This window comes from Diadema setosum, chromosome 8 (assembly GCF_964275005.1).
Source record: "Diadema setosum chromosome 8, eeDiaSeto1, whole genome shotgun sequence".
In the NCBI taxonomy this organism is placed as follows: Eukaryota; Metazoa; Echinodermata; class Echinoidea; order Diadematoida; family Diadematidae; genus Diadema; species Diadema setosum.
The window spans coordinates 10201920-10227181 of NC_092692.1; the positions used below are offsets into that span (position 1 = coordinate 10201920).

The following is a 25262-nucleotide window of genomic DNA, read 5'->3' on the forward strand; positions in this document are numbered from 1 at the left end:
TATTTGTGATACTTTTCTGTTGATGTTATCAGAATATTTGCACTTTATTTCCATTTTTTCCTGATGAGAGAAAAGTAGGTCATGCACGGGACCTATTCTGTCATCGATATTGGATTTGTGCCCATTTGCTGAAACTTTTTTCCATACACTGTCTTTCTGACAGGGTGTGTTTGCTCACAAATAGTTTTTATAGATGTGGGAATGTTCTTCCTTGCAGTGATACATTGATTCCAGAGTCAACTGGCACAAGTGTTTCTTGCACTGTTTGAGGCTGAACTCATACAGCGAGACATTACACTGTGTAGATTTCACATCTGCTTTAGATATTTAGGTCATCAAAGGGTTTTAACTCATGCCAGAATCACCAAAGGTCATTGCACTTCTGATGAAGGGGGGCGGGGGAAGGCGGGGAATGAAGATCAAAATGTTGAATCTCTAATGAACTTATGTACAGGACCTTTCTATTGCGCCATATTAGCTGAGGGGTTTGACCCGTCACCCGTTGCTTAAGCTAGCCCAAAGGAGTGGTCCTAAGAAAGGATTTCACAAAGGAGTGGCTAACATGGCATTCTAATGCAAATTAGTGGTCAGCTCCTGTTTTCCGGGAAACTCTCGTAGCAATCCGCGGGAGCAATTTGTCTCCACACCACGATCCTGACGAATCGGGGAGGATGTCTACGCACGTGCGCAACTACTCATGTATCATTCTAAATGAATTACTCACTCTGCCGAACCCACAGTTACAATGTATGTGTCACTTGGTTTGTTGAGTGTCTTTCAGACCGCCTGGAGAATGAAATTACACGCAGAGATTTGGACTGTACATGTGTGACTAGCATCGTTATGCAATCAATTAGGACCAGGGGTGTGGACAATTTAGTATTTGTAGATGGACGGCAGCTCTGCGTGTACATGAGGGAATTAAGTGTTCGAAGATTGAGGAAGGATTGGCAAAAGTGGAGGGAGTGAACAGCGGTAGAGTGGCTGTGTACCAGCACCCAAAATTCTCTGATATGATATCTTATCCATAAAGAAATGAAAGCACGGTGCCTTTTTTACTGAATAAGTTTTAGAGGTTTGTATGGTTTTTTTTTTTCTTCCCTGCAGACCTACTGTAAGCTATTCTAGTCTGCTGTGGGTTTTTTGTTTTCTTTTTTTCACAAAGAAATTTCTGAAACTTATCAACATTCAGGTACAAATAGATGTCACATTCAGGTGCTTTTTGTATTAAAAATTTGAGCAATCATCATACATTGTATATATCCAAGAGAAAGAGTTAAAGGAAATATGTGCCTGTTAAAAAATTTTTCTAGGATGGTAAGCAGTGTACAGAAGACTGAACAATTAAATGTACAGTTTTAATAGATTCAGAGATTATCCTGGCTCTAGTTCAGTGACGAACCATTCATTTGGTTTGTCTTACTTTTCTTTTTGCTGTCAGGCAAACCACAGAGCCCGCTGTCAGGCAGGCTTTGTCTCTTACTTACCATTGATAAACTCTGTGAATGGAATGTGCATGAAAGGTCAATAGCTTTTGAAAGTAGGCTTTTGAGGTGACCTTTTGTTGATTAATTATGCAAATGAGATAAACATTCCTGAGGTCAGGGAATGTACCATTTGTCAAAAAGCAAGTATTTACAAAAGCAGTTTACAGTGTTGGTAATGGTATTCAGTCTCATGATTCTCCAGTGCACCATGTTATCAGCACTGAACAACATGGAAAGCAAGTACAAAGTATGTGTCTCTTTTTGTGACACTTGATGCAAACTTATGTGAGGAAGCTGCTGACAATATTCATTAACTTTTGATCGAGCTGAACAAAAGGGACGCTCCTCTGATGATGAGGGTATTAATTGCCTTCCAATATTTGCTAATCTCACACCTATCCTGGATAGCCTGATTTCCCCCCCCCCCCCTCTTTGCATTAATACCCCTCGTAGCCTTGGAGTCGTTGACAAGATGGCTGCCATTTTGGCAGTGTTCCCTTCAGCCGTGAGCTTTCTCACAGGCACTTAATTAAATCCACCCTTTCCGCTCTCGCGACACCCCGGCCGCTGGAGCGATGGGGGCCAACTCTACCCGAGTAAGGACACCAATTCCCCCCTCCCCCTCCCCTCCCCTCTCTTCTGTTCACACACACCACTGCCACCGCTTCCTGGAGCGTGTTTTGCAATCGATGGTTGTCATTAATTAGCGATCAATTCCTGCTATGCGGTCTGTTTCAGCGCTGGCAGAGAATTAAAGGGCAATGTATGGGATCCGAAGATTTCACTGGCTCTATCTGCGTAAAAGGATGAAAGAGTTGGGATAATTCTAGGAACTGGACTGGATCTAACCGGTAGATGGCAGTTCAGTCAATGACTTGGTTTGTCTTTAAAATGATGTACATCAGAAGGCAATTTTCTGAATAATACTGTACAAGCGATCAGCACAGAGTACTTTGTGATAGCTCAACCAATGACTTTGAAAGAGAAGTTTGAAACTATTGTGGACAATTTGACATCAAAAGTGAAATTCTCCACCAAGTGATCTTGCTTTTTTTCTAGAGATTATAGCATTTTATGACATATGTAAATATCAATGTCTTTCTCAATTGGTATTTTGATATCAATCCAAAGAAAAATGAAATGATCAGGGCAAGCTAATGTAGAACTTCATACTTTTGCAATGTGAATTGCCAATTTCCACTCTGTTTCCTATCCCCATGCCCCCCCACCAAAGAAAAGAAATGAAGACACAAGCACATCTACATTTGTAGGTTTGATACACAGAAGAACCCATTATTCTTTACAGTGCACTTTTCACTGGTGATTTTTAAGTTGTGAAGTCAATGACACCAGTAAGTGTGAGAATGCTCTTTGGTTGTGGTTGCCAATTTGGTGTCTGCCGTACACAGAGATGTGTCAGTGATTTTATATCTGTGCCAATTTTTTTTTCCTGCCAAAAAATATGATTTATAGCACATGATGCTACTATAAGATCATCTTTTTTCACATTTTGATGTGTGGGATATTGGACAATGAAGCAACCTCAAATATTTCATTGGGATTATGTATGAGTCAAGAAATGTTTCTGTGTGTATAACGTGTGTGTGTGTGTGTGTGTGTGTGTGTGTGTGTGTGTGTGTACTTTGTATGTATCAGACTGATCATAGAGTAGTGCTATTACATTTCATGAAAATATTTGTGTGATTTTGATTTTGTTTTTTCTCATCAAAGTGTAAGGGAAAAGAGTAGTATATTTCTTACTGCTGGCTGAAAAACAAAGGTCATACTTCTACACGTACTTCTTTTTCATATGCATGCATGGTAGGTAGAAATAAAACAAAAATGCTTTGAATTGTCTTTGTGATTAACTCTGATGCTAAACTCGTTTGGGAGGAGTTGAGAATGTGTTTGTGTATGCCCGATATTTACATGTATTCCCTGCTGTCAAGCTTTAGCAAACCTTTCCTCGAGAAAATAACAACAACAACAAAGGTTAAGTTGTATAATGGGACTCTCTTTTCCTGATGTAGCTTTTGTTGGAATAATTTCTTGCGAGGGAGATCTTTGAATTTTAGGAAATGAATGGGGGATAAAGTTGAAGTTCAGTGTGTGGCAAGAATCAAATTAAATCATGCTATGAGGCTTGTCACATTGTCATTCTAGGTTAATCTAAATTATGTGCCAGAAAATTAACAAGTTTCAAGCATGATTCTTTCATTTGCTGATTTTTTCTTTTTTTAATGGGTGCGTCCAAAGGGCTGAATTTAGTTCGGGATGCGATAATCACGCCCAGAAGTGAACATGCCGCTTTTGTAAATCATAGTGTATTTATGGAAAGGGACAGTTTCCCTTTCACAAGAGCCAGTGAAAATGAATAAATAAATAAATAATTAATTAGTTTCAGAGTGAAGAATGTAATCTTGCCATAGTATGTGAAATGTGTGGTCCGACTTAGATTGAGATTTTAATCGCCCCGTCCAATCCAATTGGGGGATGAATTCGGTTCCGGTATGACTGTACATACGGGATACGGGTTCATGCAAGACATGACTGATGTAGGGCGGCAACAGGTTGTAGACTAGGGATCAGCTGCGGGGCTATCCGTGCCCCCCTGTGGCCATGAAGCTGTCGATCATTCTCGTGGCCCGAGCATTGAGAGGCGTGCTGAATTTCACCAGGATGGACACTTCCCCCTATCCGCAGCGATCGCACTCAGATACTCTTGGGGTGTGACTCGGACTTGTGTATGATTGTGGCTAGGCCAGACCTTAAAAGGATGCCATCTGCAGTTTGTTAGTTTGGGGAACAAACACAATATATTATCATTACTCAAGGACCTCACTTGAACTCCGTGACACTACATTGTAATGTAAAACCAGAAACATTTGAATATCGGCATGAAACTCACACGAATTGGAGCCGACAGCCTTTTTCGCAGCATGAAACTTTTGCAAATTGCTGATGTGCAAAAACTACAAGTTTGCTACATGTACTGAATTATGTAAAACAAAAACTTTTCCGTGCATTTTACAATACTTATGTGAATCGTAGCTCCTAGCAATATTTGCAAAAATTTCATGCACACAGAAATGTCAGGTTTCACAGTATGTTCTCTCTTCATGTATATCATTCTGGCAGTCTCTCCTTTCTCTCTCTTTCATTTTTTTTTTCTCTCTCTCTCTTTCTCTCAAATGCATGCTGTGTACTTTTTATCACTGTAGTGCAATCTCTGCCAGAAGGTTAGAGGTTCAAATCTGAAGCACAATGTGTTTTGCCACTTACATATGTAATACATACACATGTACATGTACATATGTTGCTTGAAAAAAAAAAAGAAGATGTTTGTACTCGTCTCGTAATGAGTTTTTAAGAGCTGACTGCTATGTGTAATTATTATTTTTTGAGAAAAAATAAGATATAATGTATTCATTCATTCTTTCATTTTTTATTTTCATTTCGAAACAATATACATAGATAACACAAACATCAAAATAATGATATATTCTTGTAACATATTATCACATGATTAGTATGAATACATCTTGTTTCATGAAGGACTTCATGGAAATGAATGACTAGATTGACTAGATTGGAAAGATATATATTTTCCTGTCAAAAGGGTAAAGAGATAAATGAATGAAGCAAGAAGGGAAGGATAGCAGTAATAGGTATGAGTCACACTGGTAAGGAAAGAATACTCAGCTAGCTGGGGAGAGCACACCTAGACTTTTGCTGGGCTCATGTATCATAGATAGATATCGGGTTCCTCCTCTGAATCAGTAATATCTCCTGAGCTCCCCCCCCCCCCCCCCCCCACCAATGCTGGCTGCCTACCCCAAATTTCCGCAGTAATCAGAGGTGGCATAGAGGGGTTGCAGAACATTGAAATGAACCAAAATGTTAGATAAAAACTGGAAAGAGATTGGGAGAGGAGAGAGAGAGAGAGAGGGCCGAGATAGTAGAGGGGAAATGGTGTCCACACCCATTATTGTTCATGCCAAATCCCTCGAGCTCTAATCAAGAGTACCTCCTTGATTACAGGCTAATCTATCACTTCCCTTACTTATTATCCCCTCTGCTTGTCTACGCCCTTCGCGCAGAAGCCCCCCCCCCCCCCCCCACCTTCTCCCCTTAGCCCGTTTTCGAAAAGGACATTTGGCAGTTCTGACAAACGTTTCTCTTGCCCTCTGATTGGAATGTATTTTCTCCGGCCAGCTGGTTCTTGGGAGTAGATATATGCTCATGATTTCTCGCCTATGTTTCTCTTAATTTCTCCTTCTCTCTCTTTTTCTCAATCTTTTTTTGTGTGTGTGTGCTCTGGAGACTGTTAACATCAAAAACTTGTAGAGGAGCGAGGGGCAGGTCCCAATCTCATCCGTTCTGGAAGGCCGACTTTGTCACTTGGGAATTGCATGTGGATGTGTGTGTTTGTGTGTGTGTGTGTGTGTGTGTTGACGCAGCGGGGCAGCAAATTGAGGATGTAACCCTGACATCGGACTTTGTGGTAGGCAGGGAAAGCCGTGGCTGGATATGTTTTTTTCTCTCAGTTTTTTTTTCCTTTTTTGGGTGTCGTTGGAAGTTCTTTGGAGTGAGTGACGATAGCTGCCGTCTGTTGGATCGGGATCATTCTGTGAAAGTGCATCGGCAGTGACAAGTCGTCCACGCTCTCCGAGCGAGATCCTCTGATTGTCATCCCATCTTGCATCGACAGCCTCCTTGCATAATTGCTCGTGTCATCGACCTGAGCTTGTAGCATTGGTCGTCGAGAGGCAGCAATCTGCGGCGCACCAACTAATGCGCGCACACACCATTCGTCATCATCACTCCGTCTTCCCGTTGCTAGGGCTCTGTTGCTAAGGACCCAACTTTATTATTTTTTTTTTCTTCTGGCGGGAGGTATCCCCCGTGAAAGCGATTTTCAAATCGGCTGGGAACGTGAGGCTTCGTTCATCGTTTCTCCCCTGACCTCTCCGTCTCAGAGTCTACCTGAGTTTTGCTCCCCCTTTTCGTGATTTTTCGTGGCTTCTTTACTGTGTTCGTGGTGAGTACACCCTGAGTGTATTATGACAGGGACTGTTGAAAATGGCATGCTGAAATCCTGGTAGAGACTTGATCGTTTTTGCTCTGTATCAGTTTGTCTCAGTGTGTATATTTGCTTGTAGGTGAGAAGTTCAAACATTTATTTTCATTTGTCATGCAACTTATTCTTTTTCTTCAGAATGTCACTGAATTGTTAAAAGAAGTCCATGTGATGAGTTTAAAACTATTGTCCAGTTTATTTTAGAAGTCATTCAAGAAGAAATTGATATGATTTTGCTATTATTTTGCAAATTTGCATAAGGAGGTATCATCGTTGGATATTTGGACACATACAACTACTAGTATACACATCCAAATAAAGATCAACATCTACCATGTTTATCACTGACATGCTGCATTTTGAAAATCAAATATAATAATGCTAGTCCTTCATATTCATAGCCATCTTGGTGGTTGGTGCTTTACCAACATGTTTCATTTCCTTTTTGTTCCACTTTTAATAGTGAGATCTATTCAAGTGATCAGGAAGCATTTTAACTTATTTTTGTAGTGTGTGTATGTGCAGGTGTGAACCAGATGTAATAAGACTGTCGGCATAGACATGCTGCTAAACATATACATGGGTTCCTGGTTTTCTTAGAGTTGGATTGATCGAGTGGTTTAAAGACATTTGTATGATGCAAAATATACCTTTTTTCCAGAGCTTTGTGTCATGTTTTATCTGCAAACTGTACTTTTACTTCTCTACAGAGCTCTACCACCTTCACTGTCTGCCATCTCAAATACACAGAGTAGACAATGCTTCTCTTGGCCTTCTATCTTTTAGACTGTGATTCCATGGCTGAATGTTTTAATTCGTGAAGCATGCTCCACCATTAGGGCAGTCAATTTCTTTTCTTTCTTTCTTTTTTTTTTTTTGGGGGGGGGGGGAGGGGGGGAGGGGGGAGGGGGATTCTCCTTTTCTGTTTTTGCCAGCAAGTGTTAAGCCATTTGTGAGATGTGATACCTTAATACACAACCCATGTTTTGTTGAATAACTGTATAGCAAGAAAGATGTTCATCTCCATACAGAAATTGTATCTGCGAGTTTCAAATTAACAGATCTGTTGTCACTGTATCGCTCTCTGATTGAGTGTTTCTACTCCCAAGTTATTTCATTCTGCTGTGGTATCTGTGCTGTGGTATCAGTGCTCCTCTTCTGAGCACCGTGAGAATCCAGAAGTGAGACGGGATTGTGATGCAGTGAGTTGTCCTCCTCCTCCTCCTCCTCAGATTCCATCTCGCCAGAGAGAACAAGACTGTTCCTCTGTCTGGTCAAAGTGAAACAATACACCGCCATTTCCAGTTTGGAAGATGAGAGAATTCTGTGTTACAGTCCACATCAAAGTTTCTGATCTCTCAGAGTTTTCCCTTAATACACAATGACGTGATCAAAAAGTTTCCTGCTTGGACGAAAGATTCTAAAGGCAAATTTCAGCTATTCAATCTTTTACTTTTCTTTTCACTCCACTTTTGCAGATTACTTGGATGACAACATGAGTCGAGTGGAAAAGTCCATTGGTAAGTTTTGCTGTATCTGCATCTTGTGTGAATGTAGCTCGGTGACCACTTCATTGGTTTATAGAAGTACACTGCACCAGCAGAAAGATTCAACTCATACTTAAATAATTTGTTATGCTATTCTTACCGTGAATTTCTATGAGCTGTATCACAAAGCTGATTTTGGTTATTAAAATCACAACTGTGCCTCACCTATTTCATTTGAAGGTACATACAGAAATACAAAAGTGATTTAGTTTGAATAGAGAAGTACCATAAATGAGCAAACGCAGTTAAAGTCTCTCCAGACTTCACCAAAAACATAAAACTATCTGCAATGAAGCAAACGAGTCCATTGCGTTTTTCAAGAAAAGTGAGTGGAGATCTCTATGTCACCCATGCTGCTTGAGTGGCTTCAAGATTCAATACCCCATCTCAGTGCAAGAGTCTCCCTCGGTGGGGAAGATACTCCATGACCTTCCCAATGGCTTTAATACCACCTGCTGCACAGTTCAATATCTTGGTCTGTACAGTATTGCCTGGTAGAATGGAGGCAATCTATATATAGAATTTGCATGTGTACCTTTGAAACTGCTCATGAAGCCACAGAGAAGGAGCTAAAGTGGCTTTCGCCGGACAAAAATGTTGCACAATATGACTGCAGAGGCATCTGGTATGATATTCTGGTTTTAGAGACTTTGCTGAGTACTTCTCGGACCATTCTTCAGTCCGAAGATCCTAGAGGATCCAATGGGGGAAAAAAATCATATCCTCTACAAGTACTTTTGATGAAATGTACATTTGTAGATGATTATTCAAACCCACCTTTCAAGTACATGTACTTGCAGGACCAATATGTTCAGCACATTGTGAAAGATCTTTGTTCTGTACTAGTTTAACAAACCTCAACAAGACTGTGGCACTTTGCTTGCTCTGCTACCAGTATTATGTAGAGTTAGGGGATCTGAGACAAGGCTGTGATACTGTATGTTCTGTTCCGTTGTATATGTACAGTATATGTTGAATGATCATCTTTATCTCATTGTCTGCCATTTCAGTCGAGCTGGATGAAAACCAGCGCAGTATTTCGGAAGAGCTCATTGACCACGACCGTAACTACACCATGGTCAACCACGAACTGTCTGTCATCAACGCCAGGCTCAACTCTGGAGCCGCTGGAGGTGAGAGAAACAAAAGAAATCCAGCTTTCCACTTCTCGTCAGAAAGAAGCGTAATGATTTTCTGAGATGAATGCAAGTATCTTTTATGGTTCTTGTCCAATTTGCTAAATTTTTGCAACATTAGAGAAAAACTTAGTTTGACGGTTTTAGTTGGCCATCAACACCACGTGCATTGATCATGCTCTAAGAATTGTTAGGCACTTATGTTCCTTGATGACAATATGGTTGTTTGCAGGTTGCTGAACATCTATTACCTTCAAGATGCTGTTGCCATCATTTGAACTCAAATAGCTAAAACGCAAAGCTGTGAGAAACCCATTGTGGCCAATTTCTCTTGCCACAACAACAAGTTTCCTGTTTTCTAGTGATAATCATTTTGGCCTGTGTTGTAATGCAAGCAACACAGTGGCAGGATTGCTTTTATTGCCCAATCAGAAGGGAGGATATGGCTAACTCATTTTGGCATTTATATTTCACAAAATGCTATTATTGCCAACAGCCCACGGCACGGGAATGATGACTCTTTGATGACCTTTCGGTTTTGGTATGTGACACTGTCAAGACATACATTGTAGTGTCATCTCTTAATGCCTGTTATTGTCACAGTTGTTCATGTGCCCACACTGAGAACCAAAAGAAAGAAATAGAAAGGCCTAGATTACTCCCAAATTCCTTCAAAAACAGCTCAGCAGTTTCCCTGGACATATTGGGGGCTGGTCCGACACAGCTTCATCCTGTTTTTGTTGTCCATCGCTGTTTTTCTTGTCCATCGCTGGTGAGCCTTCCCTGTCAAATTCCAGTCAGAAAAGATCCCTTATTTTGCCCAGATGTTCCCCAAAGTGACCTTCCAAAGTCCCTGTTTGCTAGTATGTGGTCTGCGTGGATCCAGCACGTCTAACCTGTAATCCGCATTGTGTAGGGTGTGATGAGGTTTTTGGCAAGGGTTTAAAGCACCACCCATCGCCTGAGATCGGTCAGGGTGACTGCACTTCATCTGCCCTTTAAGTCCTCCTAGTTCATTTGTTTTGACGGTTTCAGACATATATCCCTGCATTGATTCACAGAGACCTGTCCGATCCATGTCAACTCATCATGTGTGTTTGTGCGTGCATTTGAAGCAGTGACATCAATCTTCTCCCCTCTCCTGTTTTGAAGTTGTTTGAAGAAAAATGTTGAACTCTCCTTCAAACAATTAGATTTGTACATTAATCCATTTTAAGTGCGGAATTAAGGGGTATTTGCTAGTCTCAAATGACTTCGTCATCTGTTTTTGTGTTTTTACTATGCCTGATGATGTCATATGCAGCACATGAGTCTGTAGCCTATACTGTTTGTTACCTATCAGTACCAGTATATAGACTTTTGACAGATGAAGTGTATCATATGTCATGTGTTATGTTTGTCATCTCAAAAGGAGAGCAGGGAATATATCATTTTATGATGAGAAATGTGTTAAAACAATCGGCCTGTGCCCGTTTCAGCTTAGATAAGTAGAGCTTGTGTCATTTCGTGATTATAAGGGTTTGTCAGAATGTAATCTTCAGTAGAACCATTTATCACATACATGTGATAGTTTGTTAAAATAAAAACCAAACAAACAAACAAAAAACAAACAAAAAAAAACCCTAGATGGATGATTTGTAGCAAGGCAAATTGAAAGACAGTTAGATAAGTAAGCAGACAAATTGATAGATACATGTAGATGGATTGATAGGTACACTGTAGATGTTTGTATATATTATAGAGAGAAAGATATAGATGTAGATGGATAGATAGATAGATAGATAGATAGATAGATAGATAGAGAAATAGAGGAAGAAAAGGGAGATATACATGCATTGTAGTTTCAAAGATAGAGAAGATACAGTGAGTGAGAGAGAGAGAAAAATGAGAAAAGAGCGGGAAGATGGAAATTTTGGTTGTAGTACAGAACTGGATTTGTAGCCTACCATAGCTGGGACCAGCTTTATAACAGGGCTGACGTAGAAGCAGACAAGTAGGCAGTCTTGGCATACAATGTAGGCCAGGTCCACTCAAGGCCCAGCTGTGATTGGAGGGAAGTTCACGGAGAGGTGACTCAGACGGCAGTCAGACAGCGTGATGCATGCAATACGTTGTGTTGCCATGGCAACAACTTCAATGATTCAGACCAAAGACAGTCATCTAGGGTAGACGTGAAGACAGACTGAGTTAAAGATAAGAATTCTAGTGATGCTTCAAGATTTTGGTCTGACTTCTTTCTTGAAAGGAAAAGCTCCATTTTTTTGATCAGTTTGAAAGACTTTCAATAATGCACTTGCACAATTAAACTGAAAGGTAATGTCAACTTTTAATTGTCATTTTTTTAAAGTATTTATAATATGTGAAATAAAATGCAAAAGCCCTGCTGCAAGTATGTTTGTGGAGAGGCCATGGATCTGTCAGACAATTAAAATGGTTTTTGCCATGAGGCGAAACATCCGTGGGGCCTCTGGGAGTTCCACAGATGGCAAGAGTTTGAAAGCTTGGTAATTTGGCGTGAAGTAGTCACACCCTCCAAGTAATGCAGAAAATCTGCACTGGTGCACAAAGTAACCGAGCACATAGTCCTCAACGGAACCACACCCCTTCATGTGTCGAGGCTGTTTCTTGAACTCTTGTCAGGCGAAATTGGGAGCACTGGTCGGGTAATCGTATCTGGATGAAATCATTAGTCGCTGTGATGTAATCCGTTTGCTCGCACCACATGGCTCACGTACATGTAGTGTTGCAGTCAGGGAAATGTTTCCCTACGACCAGACTGGAGATAAAACAAGTTTGACTCATACTCTGAGGGATTTCTTCCTTTTCTGGGTCAGATGTGAGACCCTTGTACATGTACTTGTTGCAATATAATTAGGACATGACTTTAGTTTCGTTTCGTGGCTGGCATGGCTAACATACGTAATACTTGCATTCTCTCAAAGTTACAGAAGAGTGTAATAACTAAGTATGCTTTTTGCACGGTGGTAGAGCATTACAGAAATAAGCACTTTGATAAAGTGGGTAATTCATTGGAAGCCTTGAATTACATTTATTTGTAGATAAGTTTGAGTGGTGCCAGACTAGTTTAGATGTACTGAGACATTCTTGCATCCTCTAGATTTGTTGTAATGCAAATTTAAGAGCAGAGAGTCAAAATATATGAAAGTACATGTAATTTTTTAAAATTCTGTGAAATCATTTTCTGACAGAAAATTTTGAAATATCTTTAGTTGAAGTTATTTGTGATTTTTGTAAAGAACTTTTTACTTGTTGCTTGGGAATGATTGTTTGGCTCAGCATGTAGAGATACAGTTAACTGCACAGTGCTTAACTGAGTGCTAAAGGATTTGGTGAATTAGATTAAAGTTATGTTGTGACATCATAGTTTGACATAGCTCCAAATTACACTTTGTAGGTGCACAAGCTGAACTTGTCATAAAAGACACATGTTCCCTGTGGAATGTTCTATTCAGAGGGAGGGGTTGAGAATGGGACAAGGGAGGGAGGGGAAAACAATTCTTCCATTCTTTTTTTATATGTGTGTCCCACCTATAGAGAAATTCTTCAACTACTCATCATCTGGCGCTGAATGAACAATTGAAGCTGATTAGATTTGGCGTGAAGTGATTGCGTGATAATGGATTAGATTAGCTCGGCACCACCTACTTTAATTACAAGCGACAACCATGAAGCTGACGAAAAACCCGACACAGATTGGGGAAAAAAAGGGTGATTGCTTGCTCCTCATGAACTCCATGGAAAAGGGAGAGAGAGAGAGAGAAGGGGGAAAAATCTAGGAGAGAAAAAAGATAGGCAAGGAAGGAAATCGGTCAAAGGTCATTATTATGGGTTTGGTTTTTTGAAAAATTGCTGAGTCACTGAGAGAAGGCAATCACCTTTGATGATCTCTCAGGACTATGACCACTTTAAAAAAATCTTTTTAGACAGAAACACCCAACTTGGGTTGTAAAGGGTTCACGGATGGATTTAAGAGAGATTGACTCTTCGTGTGAAAATTGAAAAAAAAAAAGGAAATAGGTGGGAATGGGCTTTTTGCCAAAATGGTGTTTAAGGCGTTGGTGTGAATTGGGCAATTCAACTGCAGCAGCGTGTCTCATAGCATGTCACATGAAAGGTGTATTCCTTATACTGCATGCATACGTGCAGCTAGTCACAAGTTTTGTTGTTGTTGTTGTTGTTTGTTTGTTTGTTTGTTTTTCCCTGGTAAGGCTTTTCAAGAGCGCGGGTAACCTTCACTGTAAAGTAAGTGCAATGAAGCTAATGCACTGCCAGGAATATGGAACACTTCTTGTATTTAATATTTTTGTGCTTTACAAGAAGTAATTAAAATAAGAATATTAATGCACACATGTTTTGTTTTGTATTGTTTTGTTTTGTTTTGTTTTGCATTTGTCCATTAATTTCATACTTTCATTAATACAATATTTACAATAATAGCAAAGAACTTGAGAGTAATTCATCTGTCTGAACTTTGGGCGCATTTAATTTTGCAAATATTTCAACTTTTACAATTACAGTTCCAGAATTTCATAGTGGTGATAAAACCATTCTCTAAACATCTGTCCCAAGCAAAACAGGGTTCTCTTTCAATGTATGACTTGTTGGGTTGTGAATTTACAATCTCTTCCAAGATGAACTTACCCATTTAAAAAAGAAAAAAAAATGAAAAGAGAAGGAAAAAGAAGGTGGAAGAGAAGAAGAAGGAGAAGGTGAAGAGGAGAAGTAGAAAAAGGAGGAGGAGGAAAAGGTGATGACAACCCCCCCCCCCAAAAAAAAAGAAGAAGTAATGATAAGAAGGAAAAACAGAGGTAGATAAAGAAAGTTGAGGCCATAATTTTGTAGATTGTAGGCAATGAATGGACTTTTTGTTTTCCTTCTGCAGCAGGTCGTGCATCCATCAGCTTTGAAACAAGTTCTCAATGCATGGTGTCCTTTAGGAGGAGACCAGAATAGAAGCGAATAAGTCATTTGGAGGGGGGAAATTACCTGAACTCGCTGGGATCATGTCGGATTTCTGCCACAATTCAGAAACAAACACTAGTCTGAAATAATGTTGAGTCGGAGGGGAATGGGGAGACTGAGAAAGTTCGGGTGTATAACGTTTCTGCGGTTGCAGTAGGAATTTGCTTGCGTTACACGATACGAGTTTCACATTCATAGATTTCCTGCGGGAATGGATCTGACATTAATTGCACAGAGTATCTATTCTCAACTTGTACCCTCTAATATCTTATTCTGAGTTTTTCCTGTATACAATTGCTTGGAATCTTGAGACAGAAATGTGATATGGGAATGGGGGTATTTTTTCCCCTTTTTTTTTTTTTTTTTGGATATGCTTGGTTGAATTAGCATCTTCAATACCCTGATGGCTTTATTGTACCATGTGCAAAGTACAGATGATGATATTTCAAATGAGTCACAGCTTTGATGCCTTTTTGTTTTTGCATGTGAATGGGGATGCCCTACTGTTTTGGGCATTTCGCAAATTACCAAAAAAAATAAAAAATGCAAGTCATTTTCACCTCAAAGAAGAGATGAAAAAATTTACCTCTTTTTTTTTTTTTTTTTGCAAAGTTTGAAAAAAAATTTTTTTTTTTTTCCTGAATTCTGAAGAAAGATGATAAGAGTTGGTAAATTCCAATATCTTAGTGCTGTATTGTCAGAGACACATTTTGTTACCTATAACATACATGTACATTGTACATGTATGTACAGTTGTATGTAAACATGCAGTACAATTGCAATAGGGAAATATTGAATATATATATGCATTTTGTTCAAAGTGATTCTAGGGTTATACAGTATGACAGTCTATTGATTGGTTCTTTTCCTTAAAAACCCCTTAACACTGTAGGTTACCTAAATGTTGCCAATTCATTGACCTTTTTGCATTGTGTATCCGTGGGTCAATGAACTCTCTCCTTTCTGTAGAGGTCAATCACCCCACATCCAGGCAGTCTTTGCTTTTGGTAAACACGTTGTATAAGTACATTACCTGGCATTTGGTTCATTTCCCTCAGTTGTTTAGCCGCAGTAATCCAAGAGTTAAGCCTCCTGAAAAGTACTGTATTACCCACCATCATCAAATTTCACATTTTGTGTTGGAGGCCATTCACATTACTGTGGAATGTTGCGAGTGTCACACCCACAAACATACTGTAAAGAGTAGTGTACAACAGCTACAAATGCAACGCAGGTGGAAAAAACCAAATACCTGTGCAGGTCTAGTGTAAGAGGGGAAATTTCTGTGCAATCATAAGTTTTTATTGCTGGGCCGAGTGACCGAACTTCACTTGTTGTAAATTTCAAAAAAAGAATTGTTTGTTATTTCATATATCTTCCAAAGTACATGTGTGTGATCATAGTTATTTGCAATAGTTCCTTGGAATGACATATGTATGAAAAAATGTTCACAGTGTGAAATATATGACAATGATGGTAAAATATCAATGTGATGGTCTGCATCACAGTTGCTATTGTCCTAATCGACTAAGTAGAATATCTGCTGAGAGGTACATGTACCAACAAGGCTTTCAACACATTTTGTTTTCCTTTTTTGGGCAAAAGAGACCATGATTTAGTCAAAATTTGCAAAGTCTACAAGGGAGAGTTGATATATTGCAGATAGTGTGAGGTGTTGTAACAACAAATTCACATCAAGATATAAACAAAACAGCAATGTTGAGCTGGTGGTACTGACTGAGTGAAAGTTGCATAGTACATTGTACTGGGTCATTATCTCCTGCTTGGAATGGTCTTTGTCGAGTTTGCATCTTACTTTCAACCTGTGTGACATTTCATGGAGTATAACTACATGGAAAGAGGGAACTTGCTGGCAGTGATAGTCTTCACTTCTAATGGTTACACCTTTGGCAGTTGCTTTTCATCATATAGATTTTGACAATGGTTTGTTTGTTTGTTTGTGTTTCTTTTTAAATCATTGAAAATGTTATTGATCCACACACTCTGCCCAGGGCCAGAAGAACTTGGTAACACTGAGTGCCCTTAACATGCGTTGCAGCAGAAATCACTGCGTTATCGACCGACAGATCTGGCAAAAGTTGCAAAGCGTGGCACGTTACACGATATTCTCCTTCCCTGCATAGTGGCATTAGTCATGTCGTCTTCATGTGAAAGATGAAGACATGCATATTTTTTTTTTTTTTTTTTTGCTCCACGTACATGGTTCCTACCTGAAAAGATTATCAGCTGTGCATCTCAGTAATGTCTTCCTGTTATACTCTCAATGTTCTCCGCTGGAGAAAGAGAGAAACTTTGTTTCTTTGGAGCATTCTTTCTGCTCCGTTTATCGTCTGACCGATCTAGATTGGGTTCAACGACATATCGGATTACTGTGCCGCGGTTACCGTGTATGTCAAAACCCCCATCCCGCTCATGATTTTAAAAAGACGCCTTCGATTGGCATGAATCATTTCTGCTGACTGGCTTTAGGGAGTTGGTCTGTGGAGAAAGGGAGAAGTGTGTAGTGTCAACAATACCACCTTTGAGACCCCAATGGGAGGTAAAACTGGTTTAGATGAGGTTTTAAAGAGTACAATGCCCTCATTACAAATTGCCAGGTGATAAAGCGATATGCTACTTTCCTCAATTTCAACAGCATAATAAACTCTTTCCTCTGACCACTCCCATACTGTTGGACTGCTGAGGGGGTAAATGACCATTTTTTTTTTCTATACATACATCTTCAGCTTGCTGTATCTGTTTTGTCTTAAGATGTGATTAAAGCAACTTCTTCTTTAAAGGGAACCAAAATCCAAATAGCAATGTGGATTGAGTGAAAGCAGCAATATTAGTAGAACACATTAGTAAAAGTTTGAGGAAAATTGAACAATCGATGCAAAAGTTATGAATTTTTAAAGTTTTGGTGTTGGAACCGCTGGATGAGGAGACTACTAGAGGTTATGACGTATGAGTGGACAACCAAATAAAGAAAATATAAAGGGAATTCCACAAAAATTCATTTTTCATGAAAATTACACATTCCATCAACTTGATCCTGACATATGTTAAGGGTAGCAATTATTCCCCCTGCTTTTTAAAAGCGGTTAGTCAAGCGCTCATTCATAATGCTAGAAAAGTGAATTTTTGTGGAATTTTCTTTATATTGTCTTTATATTGTTGTCCACTCATACGTCATAACCTCTAGTAGTCTCCTCATCCAGCGGTTCCAACACCAAAACGTTAAAAATTCATAACTTTTGCATCGATTGTTCAATTTTCCTCAAACTTTCACTGATGTATTCTACCAATATTGCTGCTTTCACTCAATCCACATTGCTGTTTGGGTTTTGGTTCCCTTTAAGATCTTACTTTCTCGATCAGCATTGCGTTTTTGAAATATCTGCCCAGCATGCCAGCACGCATACATGTACATGTACTAGCGAAAAAAAGTATGGGATATTTGATAACTTGTTTGTGTGTGTAGGTTTTATTGATTTGATTGATTGTATTTCATTCTCTTCTAAATCATCTTACCCTGTCGTTGTTGTTCTTTGCAGCGTACGATCCACAGCAAGTGTACAAGTGCAAGGGGACCTTTGTGGGACATCAGGTAAAGAAAGATGCTGTGAATGTTTAATCTTTTCCTCCCAGTCGAGAAGAGATCACCCAATGACGTCTTTCTCAAAAGATTCTTCGTTCAGAGCTGAGTACTCTTATGATCCATGATTTAGGGTGAAGATGAAACAAAAATTGGTGCATATCACCAAGCTATGTGTTATTTTTTTGATGCAAGAGTTCACCACAAAGTTTGTACATTCCAATTGCTTTTCATCGTAAAGATTCCCCGAACGATATCAAAACCTTGCTGAGGAATTATTGGTACATGTATGTAACAATATCCACCTTAAAGAACCTGACAAATGCTTTGATGACCTTTTGAATGAATAATGATATCATCGTACCAGTGCATATTCAACTTCCTGCAGTGTGTCAGTCAAAACTGAACATTCTAGACAATTACCTCTTAAAAGCTCTAGCCTATTCCCACTGAATTATAATCAGCAGTTTGGACTGAAACCTTGAAAAAGATTGTACCAATGTGGAGGATGTCCGTAATGTCATGATATAATTGAAATTTGTTTGAGCGCGATATGAAATTGAGTAAATAATTGAGATGGGATTCAAGTTTCCAGCGAAGTCTAGTACCAGGAAATGAACGTTTACAAACATCATTTCCGTGGGAGTCACGCATTCAGTTGCGTGTGGAGCATTAATTTCTCTTCATCATGTGAAGACGAAACTTGAGATAAAGTTGTATTTCAGTCTAATTTGATGCATTTCTGTTTTGCTCTTTGTTTTCTTAATGATTGGGAGAATGGAGAGAGATTTAATGGATTTCCCCTCTAGATCTGTTTAAATTAAAAAATTAATATGTTGGAGAGGCACCATAGGGCATATTTTTGTTCTTTATATTTTGCCTCTCATGGAGGAGAAACCTCCAACCTTTTGGTAATGAGATCTAGCTACTCACGGAACAAACTGTCCTGTGATGATTCAGTGTCATAATTTCTGAAGTGAAAAGGAGAAAGAGGATGGTTTGCCAAGAATTTTTGTCATGCCATTCGATGTAAATCAATCAATCTCCCCTCATTTTCTTTGATTTCATCATATTATCATTTATCTACCTTTTTTATTACAGGCTGAAAATTAAGAAAATTGGAATGTAGAGGACTGTCATGGTTACGGAAATAAAAATATTTTCATGTACACATGCAATCTGCAAAGCTTACCTTTTTCTACAGTAACATAATAGTGAAATCTGTCCCTACTTCTACTAAGCTAAATAAACTGTTAACCTTGTCTGACTCCTTGACCTCTTTCGCCGCCAGGGTCCAGTGTGGTGCCTGTGCGTGTACGGCGACCTGCTCTTCAGCGGGTCCTCGGACAAGACCATCAAGGCCTGGGACACCTGCACCAACTACACCTGCCAGAAGACGCTTGAGGGCCACAACGGGATCGTCCTGGCCCTCTGCACCCATGGGTAGGTTCCCCAAGATCAGACTTACCGACCCATCCCTCCATGGACTCTCCCATTTTGCTGTATAATCCTAACTGCACTTCGCTGATTAGTTCACATGGCGAAATACTTCTTTGACAAACAGCACAGATGTCTGAAAACGAATTGTCAATGAAATAGAGATTTACCTTTGTACTTTTACAACTAGGTTAAGTTTGTATGGATTAGTAAAAATGCTGATGAAAAGGGATAGTAAAGTTAAAGTATCTGGGCACACAAGAGCTTAGATATTTTTGATTGATTACTGTTTTCGTGCTGCTTATGCCAAAACTTTTGTTAACAAAATGGCTTATTTTTGTGGCACATCTTTAACATATTTCATTTTTCTTTTAACATTTCTCCAGGAATCGGCTCTACAGTGGATCTGCAGACTGCACCATCATGGTAAGTTTTGGGTCTGAATTGAGATTTTAAGTGAAGTTTATGAAGACATTGTTGTTACATATTGTGTAAGGATCCTGTGGAAACAATTTTGTTATGTTTTGTTTTTGCTTTTTTTTTTTTAAGGAAATGTCACAACATGTATTCATGATTATGATGGAACAGTATAGTGGAGAGCTGTGAAATATCTTGAGATTTTAACAGAAGCATCATTGCCGTACATTATATATTGCTTAGGTACAGATGAACAGGGAAGAGACTAAGCACAAACAAATGTTTTGATTTCATTAGTGCTTGTTTATAGACTGGTCAGGATATCCCATTTTAAAGATCGTATAGCTGTGTTAGCACAAAATAGCACACACCATTTGAGCTTTTCACAAATTTCTCTCCATTATTAAAAGTCTTTTCTTCTTCTTTGTGTGTGTGTGTGTGTGTGTTTAAAATGTTGTGACTGACTGTGGTGGCAAAAAAAAAATTGAACACAAATCTTCAAATGTTGAGTGTCTCTGACATGTCTATAGACTCGGCCACTGAAATATTTTCTGAGTCCTAATCAAGAACAAGTACCGTAAAAGTGGATATTTTTGCAGGACTAATTTTTTGCGCTCAATCGAACAAAAAGAGTTTTGCGTGTTTTTTATTCGGTGGAATCAACTACTGGAACATATGGCGAGCAAAAATATTTGCACGCTTTTATTTTTGCACTAGTATCTGGCTTCACAGAATGCATGAAAATTTCCACTTTTACAGTAGATAGTTTACAAATGTGTTTGTGTGACAGGGCCTGGTAATGGATTAGACACACATTACGTGTACCATTATGATATCTTGATCTTTGTTTTAGCTTTTGTTAATGTCAGTTTCTGCAATGATTTAACTGTTTTCCCCCCTTGCTACCCCCCCCCCCCCCCCCCCCCCCCCAAGGTATGGAACATTGAAGCTCTTGAGGAGGAAAAGACAATTCAGGCCCACGAGAACCCGGTTTGCACCCTGGTGGCAGCAAACAACATGCTGTTCAGTGGTTCCCTCAAGGTAATCAAGGTCTGGGACCTGCACACGCACGAACTCAAGAGGGAGCTGACCGGACTCAACCACTGGGTCAGGGCGCTGGTCGCCAACGGCAACTACCTCTACAGTGGCTCCTACCAGACGATTAAGGTGTGTTGACATGAGGAGTATGGTAGATTTTCCTTCTATACTTAATATGCTGGAAGTTTTGTGGTATTGAAGTTGATGAGACATTGCAATCATTAAAGATCCTGCGTTCTATCCAATTCTTAGCTGGATATTTTGCTTATGTGATCAAATGTGCAGCTTTATGAAATCTCCTGACATGCAAATAATGTTACAGATGTGCTTTAAAGAAAAATTCACCTGTGTGCCTGCAGCCATCACATTATCTCTACTTCAGTAAATAGGAGGGTCTCTGTGATCCATCTGTGTAGACAGTTTCTGCCAGTGGCAGATTGTGGAAATTTGGTTGGATGTACCAATCAAACAAAGAATAATGCTTTTGATATCATCTCTTATATAATTGCTGCTGATTTAGAACGTCATTATCATCTGATTGTCTTTCAAATCGCAATGTTGACAACAGTTAAATGATAGTACATGTACATGTATGTACATGCATATGACATTAATTCATTCAGTGCCGTACTACTTCCGTTTACGTACCAGATAGGCAGATATGATCTCCTTGCTGTGTTTTAGTGACTGCCTTCAATGAAATGTGACGCCATCTCTTGTATTGTTTTTTAACCCCCTTCCAACTCCCAATCGATGGGCATTAGGTGTGGGACCTGAACACTCTGGAGATCGTTCACAGCCTACAGACCAGCGGGGGCAGTGTGTACTCCATTGCCATCACCAACCACCACATCATCGCCGGCACCTACGAAAACTGCATTCACGTGAGTCATGGGGATGGGGAGGCGCACATTCCAGATGACGATGTGCTGAAATTGTCACGTTCTTACGATTCTGTATATGTGAAGTGCTGATACCTAGAGAATAATTAAAAAACTAGAAAAGCGCTCAGAAAGCGCAGACCTCCGCCAAGCCAGCAACTCATTTCCACCCTTACACACATGCAATTTCCCATCCAGAGTAGAAGCCTTTTGTTTACAGTACATCATTGCAAGGCGCGTAACTATGTAAACCTTCATTACGCACAGTTTGAACCCCAAGTTCGTTGACCTCATATGCCAAAAGATGAAAAATCCTTCAAAAATCCATAAAAATTCCAGGATCACTGCCAAAATTGAATGAGGTGTTCCGTATGTCAATATCGACTTTTTATGCAAGTTTCATTTTGATCCATACATAACTTTTTGAGTTATTTTGCAAAGACACAAACCAACGCCGATGATCACGTAACCTCCTTCTTTGGCGAAGGTAAAAATCGTATTTTGTTGACAGGAGAGAGTGTTGGCAGAATTTCACTTTAAGTGCATCTTCCTTCAGCAAAATAAGACAAACTTGTATTAGCTCTACAGCAATACCCATACAGTATAGATTTATTGTAGCTTCAATAAAGTCTATAGTAAGTGATTTTGTTGAAACTGTTGAATTCCAGCAGTAATCAATGCTGTTTGTATTCCATGTTATCATGATCAGTCAACAGAAAAGATGACAAAAAGAATCAAACATACTGGTACAAAGAAAAAAAACTTTTCAATGATGAGGGCAGATGGAATCAGGTGAAAAATTTAACCCAGTGTAGAAATTTGCAAGAGATGACATGGGAATAATATAGATGCTTTGCGTGCTATTAACCCATTGTAGATTGACTGATTTTGCTGCGACACGCATTTCCCATAGACACGTGCTTGAGTATACGCGGGACTAGCCTTAAACAGGATACCTCTGTCATTACCAGTGGCACTTTATACAAATAGTGAATGGTCACGAGTGCGATGGTGCAAGATTTTGCACAAGGTGAAAGATAGAGGTGCTCTATTCAATGAGGCGAAGCGGAGTTGAATAGTGTGCCCCATCTTTCGCTGAGTGTGAAATCTTGTTCCATCGCACGAGTCTGTTTTATACAGCACCTCAAACAGCAACAGATGTGGTCCACACAGATTCTTGAATTTAGCACAGAAATGGCAACCATTTGGCATGGAAGATGAATGAGTAGCCACACAGTCACAGTCACTTTGTATGTACACGTGTACGTACACGAAGCTAGCTGATCGATTGAAGTTGTTGACAAAAATGAGTGACAAAAGTGCGCGCTTGTAAACACACTTGTATTTGTTGAGTGGGTGCGGCAAAAATTTGTTTATTGTGACATCAGAGCCGTTCGATGGAACAAAAGCTTCGAGTTAATTGTGACTTTAACACGGGAGTCAATGGAAATGGGTGATGTCAGCCATGGAACTTTTAACTAATTGTCACGTGACTGGCAATCAACCAATCGGATAGCTACATTCTATTTAGCTGTTGTATAATGTCTGTGTGTTAAAAGTCCATGTCATCTTAAGCTCATGGGTCCATATATGCATTCTCTCTCGTTTGCACTGTGCAGGTGTGGGATAAGAATGACTACAGCCAGGTGGAGACCCTGACCGGCCACGTTGGAACGGTCTACGCGCTGGCCGTCATCAGTGCCCCCGGCATGACCCGCGTCTTCAGCGCTTCCTACGACAGGACGCTACGTGTAAGTTACAGCAGCCTCCTCTCTCTATACTACAACAACAACAAAGAAAAAAAAAAACCACAATAACATCAAGAGGTGACATTACTTCTCAGGAAGTAAGAAATGCCAGGAGCTGAGAATTATCGTGTACATCACTACACTGTATTTGTGGAAACCTATATCACAAGTCATAGTTTAAAAAAAAAAAAAAAAAAATGCATGTCTAAATTGTAATTCATTTTTTTTTTTCATCAAACTTCAATTCAGTGACATGTGGGACACCACTACTGCTCCAGTGTTTATTTCAAGTAAAGAGTGGGGATGGTTTTTGTGTTTTATGTGTTTATCTTTAATATGGAATCTCCCGTTAATACACCTCATATATCTGATCAGTAGAATAACCTGTCAAATTGGCTACTTTGTGTGTGTGTGTGTGTGTGTCGGTTTGCAGGTCTGGAACATGGAGAACATGATCTGCACACAGACCCTCATTAGGCACCAGGGCAGCGTCGCCTGCCTGGCCGTCTCAAGAGGGCGCCTTTTCTCCGGAGCCGTGGACAGTTCTGTCAAGGTGAGAAAATACAGTAGCCTCTGTGTTTTGTGCTGTTCTGGTAATTAAATTACTATTTCCGACTGTAGAGTTCATGCAAGTCCAAATTTGCATTGCAAGAGAACAAACTTTCTATCAGGTTTCAGGAACTCTTTTGTTTTCGTTTTTGGGTTTTTGTGCATATTCGCTATACAGTACTCAAAATATCTGAAGTCTGTTGTAAAGTGATTCTTTAATTCAGTTGGACCCAATTGTGTGAGGGTATTGTTATTATTTGTACTTGCCTGCAGGCTGTGTGAATCAAATTCTTCAGACTAAAAGCTGGCTGGCTCTGAATGTGCACGAAGTGAGGTGTATATCATCCTCTGAAATTGTTTCTTTTTTTTTTATAAACTCACGTGCATTCAATTTTTAGACTAATATCTGCCAATGAATGTTTTCATGGACCTGCAAATTATCTGCACTATGATTTAGAATAAGAGCACCATCTTTCAGCTTATCATATTGTTGCGAATGTGATTTCAAAAGTATTTGTGCTTTTAATACCACACATTTTTTGTGTTTACCTTTTTCTTTCAGGTTTGGCAGTGAGATATTGTCACAAGAGTTGCTAGCCTACGCCATCAATTTATCGTTCCCCGCCAAAGCAAGAATGAAACAAGAATGCGAGAGAGAAGAAAATGGCCCATGATGGACGCCTGGTCACATTTCGTGACCCGGTGTCGTCACATGACTGCTTCACGAAGCAACGGCTACAAATGAAGAGAGCTTTTTCTTTTTACCCCCAGGAGCTAAATGAAAGACCCTTAAAGAAGTTGACAAGTTTTAGAAGATTGCATAGAAAAGATTCTGTTCATTTCAATCACCACTGTGTATCAGGGCACTGCATGTATTGGCTAAAGTGGCTTTTATATGTCATGGGTGTTGTCACCCAGAAGTTTACATTTTAAAAATCTCACCACTCTTGAGGCGATATACAAAAGTTTGGTTGATATTGCTTTGAATGGTAGAACGGCAGCCCCCTGGAATATGCGCTAGTGTGTGAAGAAGTGATCAGAGCAGTGTGTTTGCAACACGGCAAGTGTGCTGTGCTTGTATGTTGGAAGGTATTTTAATATAGATGCGCATTCCCGTATTAAAAAGCGATAGCTGGCAGAGAGATATTTTTTGATGCTGAAAATGGAAACAACTCGTCGCGTGTCGATAATCGGTCACCGCCGGCCCACGACTTCTACTGATCCCCTGCACCCACCGATAATCTCCACGTTTGATCTGTAGGATATTGACCGAGAGCTTTGCCCCAGAGTTTTGTCGAGCATTTACCCAAAGGTAGTGGAAAGTCTTAGGTAACTTCAGAACGAAATAATGTGATGTTAAT

General features: G+C 39.7%; 1 protein-coding gene across 1 annotated transcript in view; it reads left to right on the forward strand.

Annotated features, from left to right (window-relative positions):
- Positions 1-25042, forward strand: part of LOC140231414 (E3 ubiquitin-protein ligase TRAF7-like) — a 92321-nt gene extending 67279 nt beyond the window's left edge. The window contains exons 10-19 of the mRNA XM_072311539.1: positions 8046-8087; positions 9125-9247; positions 17791-17843; positions 19123-19274; positions 19655-19694; positions 20619-20852; positions 21488-21607; positions 23224-23355; positions 23786-23905; positions 24464-25042. Of these exons, the coding sequence (XP_072167640.1) occupies positions 8046-8087; positions 9125-9247; positions 17791-17843; positions 19123-19274; positions 19655-19694; positions 20619-20852; positions 21488-21607; positions 23224-23355; positions 23786-23905; positions 24464-24475 (1028 nt within the window). The 3' untranslated portion in view covers positions 24476-25042. The remainder of the gene's footprint in view (positions 1-8045; positions 8088-9124; positions 9248-17790; positions 17844-19122; positions 19275-19654; positions 19695-20618; positions 20853-21487; positions 21608-23223; positions 23356-23785; positions 23906-24463) is intronic.
- Positions 25043-25262: the final 220 nt, after the last annotated feature.